Source organism: Pundamilia nyererei, unplaced genomic scaffold (genome assembly GCF_000239375.1).
Source record: "Pundamilia nyererei isolate P.nyererei 1_Seehausen unplaced genomic scaffold, PunNye1.0 scaffold00010, whole genome shotgun sequence".
NCBI classification, from domain to species: domain Eukaryota; kingdom Metazoa; phylum Chordata; class Actinopteri; order Cichliformes; family Cichlidae; genus Pundamilia; species Pundamilia nyererei.
Window position 1 is genome coordinate 1,046,188 of NW_005187411.1, and position 5,814 is coordinate 1,052,001.

General features: G+C 38.2%; 2 protein-coding genes across 8 annotated transcripts in view; one reads left to right on the plus strand and one right to left on the minus strand.

Annotated features, from left to right (window-relative positions):
* The window catches only part of LOC102205663 (neurofilament heavy polypeptide), a 30,786-nt gene that overhangs the window by 16,415 nt on the left and 8,557 nt on the right, over positions 1-5,814 (minus strand). For all 7 annotated transcript variants that reach the window (XM_013908438.1, XM_013908439.1, XM_013908440.1 and 4 more), the window contains 3 exons: positions 5,102-5,812; positions 1,572-1,631; positions 1,296-1,448 (listed from right to left, as the gene is read on the minus strand). In XM_013908438.1, coding sequence (XP_013763892.1) covers positions 1,296-1,448; positions 1,572-1,631; positions 5,102-5,812 — 924 coding nt within the window. The remainder of the gene's footprint in view (positions 1-1,295; positions 1,449-1,571; positions 1,632-5,101; positions 5,813-5,814) is intronic.
* LOC102205376 (zinc finger BED domain-containing protein 1-like) lies at positions 1,641-4,484 on the plus strand. The gene is made up of 2 exons (XM_005723739.1): positions 1,641-3,260; positions 3,425-4,484. Exons 1-2 carry the CDS (start codon positions 2,197-2,199, stop codon positions 4,095-4,097), a joined length of 1,737 nt encoding a protein of 578 aa, XP_005723796.1. The 5' UTR covers positions 1,641-2,196; the 3' UTR covers positions 4,098-4,484.

Here is a 5,814-nt window from a genome sequence, read left to right on the forward strand (position 1 = left end):
TTTTGAGAGGTTTCTTATCTTCCTTTTCTTCTTCAAGAGGTTTCTTCTCTTCCTTCTCTTTTCTGAGATGTTCCTTCTCATGTTTCTCTTCCTTAAGAGGTTTCTTCTCTTCCTTTTCTTCCTTAAGAGGTTTCTTCTCTTCCTTCTCTTTTTTAAGATGTTCCTTCACAGGTTTCTCTTCCTTAAGAGGTCTCTTCTCTTCCTTTTCTTCTTTGAGAGGTTTCTCCTCCTTTTTGAGAGGTTTATCCTCTTTCTTCTCTTTTTTGAGAGGTTTCTTCTCTTCCTTCTCTTCCTTAAGAGGTTTCTTCTCTTCCTTCTCTTTTCTGAGATGTTCCTTCTCAGGTTTCTCTTCCTTAAGAGGTTTCTTCTCTTCCTTCTCCCTTTTGAGAGGTTTCTTCTCTTCCTTTTCTTCTTTAAGAGGTTTCTTCTCTTCCTTCTCTTTTCTGAGATGTTCCTTCTCAGGTTTCTCTTCCTTAAGAGGTTTCTCCTCTTTCTTCTCTTCTTTGACAGGTTTCTTAACTTTTTTCTCTTGTTTGGGAGATTTTTCCTCTTCTTTAAGACGTTTTCTCTCCTTCTCATCTTTGGGAGATTTCTTCAAGTCTTTATCTTGTTCAGGAAGTTTCTTAAGTTCTGTCTTTACTGTAGGTGGTTTCTTTTCATCTTTAGGAGGTTGGGTTACACCTGTCTCTATTTTTTCTAGTATTCTGATCTTTTTCTCTTCTTTGGGTGATTTCTTGAGTTCCTTTATTTGTCTTATTGGTTCCTTTTCCTCTTTAACTTCTCTGGTAGCTTTAATTACTTCTTTCTCTTTTTTAGGTGTTTTCTTGATTTCCTTTTCTTCTTTGGGAGGTTTTTTGACTTGTTCCTCTTCTGTTGCTGGTTTCATTACCCTCTTCCTTTCTTTGGAAATCTTCTTGAGATCTGTTTCCTTCTTAGGTGGTTTTGTTGCTTTGACCTCTGCGTGAATTGTTTTTTTCGCCTCGTCCTTTCCTTTGGGAGGTTCTTTCACTTCCCTCTCATCTTTAGGTTTGACAACTTTTTTCTTTTCTTTGGGCAGTTCTTTTACATCTTTTCTGAGCAGCTTCTTTACTGGCTCTTCTTCTAAAAGCAACAATTTAGGTGTCAGTTTAATATATTCTGTAGGGAATAAAAGGATATCATGTGCCCTTTGTGTGGAGAAGTTACTGGTATACATTTGTTCTGGTTGTATATATTTTGTATTTATTTTTCATATTTTGTAAGTCTATTTATACTTCTGAACAGTATTTTGTAATTTCAAAATATAACGTTATTACCTTTGGGCTTCTTTTCTTTCAGTTTAAGAGGTCTTGCGTCAACTTCGGGCTTCTCCTTTAGTTTTACTTCTTTTGGTTTTATCTCTACTGTTTCAAACTCTTTGGCTTCCTTATCTTTTTTCTTCTCCATCACAGGTGCTGCAGCTTTGAGATCTGTAAGCAGCAATGCATCCTCACAAGATTACCCGTGGCAAATTGGCACAAATATTTACAATTTAATATTAGAAAAAATAAGCTGAGAAAAATCAAAAACATGCACAGTTTCAAAAAATGTACCTTTAATAATGCCATCTTTAACTTCTTCTATTGCATGTCTTTCCTTTGCTTCTTTCAGAACTAAAGTATATCAGAAATACAGAAATACAGCATACAGAAATATTCAAAAATATTCAACATACAATAATTAATTTCTGGACTTGTAATACAGTTAACATGACAAATAATCATGCTTGCAAAAGCACTAGAAGCATCACAGTGTTTAAAAAAAAACTATGATTACAAACACGCCACAATATCATCGTCATACTGTTAAAAGTAATCAGCCTGGTGTTTTGGAAATGTACAACTTTATCACTGTGTGTCTGCCTGAAAATTGATTGGGCACACAAAATACTTCTATGGGATCTTAATGAAACCCACTCTAGGACATATGCTCATATACAGAAGATTACCTGTACATATTAGTGCTGTCAAAATTAACGAGTTAATTTTTTGAGATTAATGTGAAATGTTTAACGCGTTAAAAAAAATAACGCAGTTTCCCCCCTGTAATACAAGACCTTTTAACTCATCGGCAGCTCTGAAGGAGGGGGCAGCATTGTGCTATTCTGGCGTTTTGCCTGCCGGAAATAATTAAACGAAGAAGAAGTGTTACCATGCTATTATAAGCAAACACGCAACAATGGATAAGGACGGGCTTTTGGGGGGGAAGTTTTACTTTAAGAAGTTGCCTAACGGCTTGTTGGACAAAACGAAAGTAACGTGCACAATTTGCAAAGCTGAATTCAGGTACCACAGAAGCAATTCGTCTCTGTGCTATCACCTGAGAGCAAAACACCCAGAATCCACCTCTACGGGATCTTGCCAATCTACGCCTCAGGATTATGGTGCTCGTGGACGGATAACAAAACATGTGAGTGAAAAGCTAACCAATTCTTTGGTTGTTTGGATAGCTAAAAACTGCCGACCAGTTAGCATAGTAGAAGATGATGGACTGAGAGAAGTCATTCGCGTTGCATCAGGAGACGTGCGTTATAATCTTCCCTCGAGAGGAACCATCGTGTCGAGACTGCACACTTTGTATGAGGACCAGAGGGATCAGCGGTCCAGCAAGCTTGTGCAAGTAAGGAATGTCGCTCTCACAGGAGATCGCTGGACTTCGGTGAACAACGATAACTACTCTGGCGTCACGGCGCATTTTATTGATAACGACTGGACACTACAATCGTTTGCACTAACAGTGAGTAAAACTGAAGAGCGACAGTGTGCTGAGGCGTGTGCTGACCATTTTCTGAGTGTTGCAAATGAATGGAAAATCAAGGACAAGTTAACCACGTTTGGCACCGACAGTGCTCGTAACATGGTTGCAGCCGCCAGACTACTTCCATTTGAACACATGCCCTGCACGGCCCACATTCTGCAAAGAACGATCACAGTTTCTCTTAACGACAGTGAATTTGAAAGGGTTCTGGCCAAATGTCGCAAGGTTGTTGGACATTTTAAGCAGAGTCCAGCGAACGCTCAGGAATTAAAGGAACAGCAAGTTGCACATGGACAAAAAACAGAACCACTTGTTCGGGACGTTCCAACAAGATGGAACTCCACCCTAGAGATGATCAAGCGCATCCAGAGAAACAAATCTGTGCTGACCACCATCCTGGCTCAGCAAAACAGCATGGTGACTATGTTGACCGACCAGGAGTTTGACATACTGCAAAAGCTGGAGGAACTACTTGAACCTTGCAGGTAAATCATTTTGTTTATCATGTGTGTGTGGGCGTCTACCTTTGTGTTCTGTGTTCTAGCTCCGTCTTCAGGTATGTTCTCCCCCTCCACCTCTGTGAGTTTGTCTCTGTGTGATTAATATAAAAATATAGGCTTGTTTACAACTTTTGTTCTTTCTATTGCAGATATGTGACCGAACTGCTGGGGGGGAAGCAGTATGTCTCCTGCTCCGTGGTGTTGCCAGCCTTGTGTTATTTGTTCAGGGTTATGGAGCTCTCAGATGATGACCCAGTCTACGTTTTGAGGTTTAAGAAGGTTTTTACCACAGACCTAGCTCAGCGGAGGGACAGCATCAATCTGACATGGCTGAAGATCGCTACTGCCCTTGATCCCAGGTTTAAAGACCTTAAGTGTGTTTCCAAAGATGAAAGAAGAGAGGTGTGGGCTTCATTACATGACCTTGTGATGGCAGAGACACATGCACATCAACCATCTGCTCAGACAACAGAGGAACCATCACCAAAAAAGAGAAAGATCGCCATCTGCTTGCTGGGTTCTTCAGATTCAGATTCAGAGGAAGAGGAAGACTCTATAGATCGCTGTCTGGATCGGTACAAAGCAGAGCCCAAAATAGACATAGAGGAGTGTCCACTACAGTGGTGGTTAAAGAGAGAAGGAGCACATGCCAGGCTGGCACCTATTGCATGCAAATACCTGTCAACCCCTGCAACCACAGTGCCTTGTGAGAGATTATTCTCACTCTCAGGTCACATCATTCAAAAGAGGAGTGCTTCTTTGTCTTCAGATGATGTCAACAAAATAGTCTGCCTCAATAACTGGCTGAGTGTAAAGGACTAAGCCAAATTGCTGCTTTGGAGAGAATAATGTTCACCACTCTGGGTTTTCAGCTGTCTTTTTGTGTTTTAAATATTGACTTTTGTGCACCCTTTTGAAATACAGCATTAAAGTGTTACATTTTGTTATTTATATTTCTATTGTTAGATTCTATAAGAAATTACTATTATTAAAGCTAAAGTCTCATTTTAATGGCATTTATTGTTATGGTATTGTGCTAGCACTTTAACCTTTAGGCCTGGGTTCAGTATTATTTCCTATCAGCAGATACTAGAAAGACTTCTTTAATGTGATTCACTGTTGATGACTTTGAAGATTATTTTTTTTAGTTGTATTTCACAGGAGAGAATCTGTGTTAGATTGACAATGACTATTAAAAATCTCTTTGAATTTAAGCATACATTCTTTGTGTTTATTCTGCATTTACTTCATTATGTTACTTATATTGGCTTAAATATCTGTTACAAGCTTAAATATAAAGTTGAACAAATGTAATTGCAGGCAGGGTATTTTTCAAATAATTGCAGACAAATTACAAATTTGTGCCAAATACTTTTTTTTTTTTAAATATATATGGTATGTAACATTGGGTATGTTTGTGGTGTATGTTTAAATATCTATTACCATATCTTCATTAGTAATACTACTAATAGTGATTTTCTAAGACAATTATAAAAAGAAAATACGTGGCATAAAATACTCTTCCAATACTTGATGTTTCAAAAAGTTAGAAAAAACATTCACACATTTTTAGCCCAAAGAAGAAAAACGGTGACAAAAAATATTAAACATTAAAAATTAAAAAAAAAGTTAAATGAATCATTCAGTACATTACATGTTAGGTCTGAATAACTTTAGTCCTGTCATTACCAACTATTCAAAGAGCATGTAAATTAACACTGCCATTCCACATAAAACACAACATTACTTAATACATGCATTATGTATTTTCATAGCCTCATAATGAAAAACATGATGACAAATATGTGAGGGGAAGAGTTTAGTACCTTTTTCATATTTGTTGTGGCCTTCTGCTTTGTGAGACAATTTGAGTCCTCCAAATCTCTCAAGGGTAACATCGGCCTTCCTCTTTCTTTTAGGTTCAGTCTTTCTGCTTTCGCTGTTGTTGTTATTTTCATCATGATCATCAAGGATGTTGGAGTATTTATCCTCCTCGTAAACAGGAAAAAAAGTTTCTTTCTCTTCCTCCTCACCATCAGCAGATTCAGGTACAGCGCTGTCATTACTGATTTTCTCAGATAACAGTATTTTAAGGTGCGTCATTGATGGCTCTTCAGTGTTGGTCTCTTCCTGTTCTACTACAATAGGTTCTTCTGGCCCCTTCTCCCCACTATCCTCATATTCTACTACGTCTTCATTTTTCTCCTCCTCTTCCTCCTCCTCCTCGTCGTCTCTGATTTTAGTCTCTTCTTGATCTTCAAAAATGTATTCAGTTTTAATTTCCTCTGCCTCCGTCTCAGCTTCTACCAAAATACTGAGAAGCTCACTATCTTCCTCTTCATATCCTGCCAAAATATCACGAGTCTTGGATTCCTCTTCCTCATGTTCTACCAAATCATTCTCAGTTTTGGCTTCTTCTTCTTCCTCCTCATGTTCTACCAAATAATCTTCAGTTTTGGCGTCTTGTTCCTCCTCGTGCTCTATTAAATAATCTCCAGTTTTGGCTTCCTCTTCTTCCTCATGTTCTACCAAATCATCT

Bases quoted from the DNA above. Each gene is read 5' to 3' on its own strand.
- LOC102205376 (XM_005723739.1), top strand. From the start codon at position 2,197: ATGGATAAGGACGGGCTTTTGGGGGGGAAGTTTTACTTTAAGAAGTTG. The intron at 3,261-3,424 runs GTAAATCATTTT...TTTCTATTGCAG, and splicing joins GAACTACTTGAACCTTGCAG to ATATGTGACCGAACTGCTGG.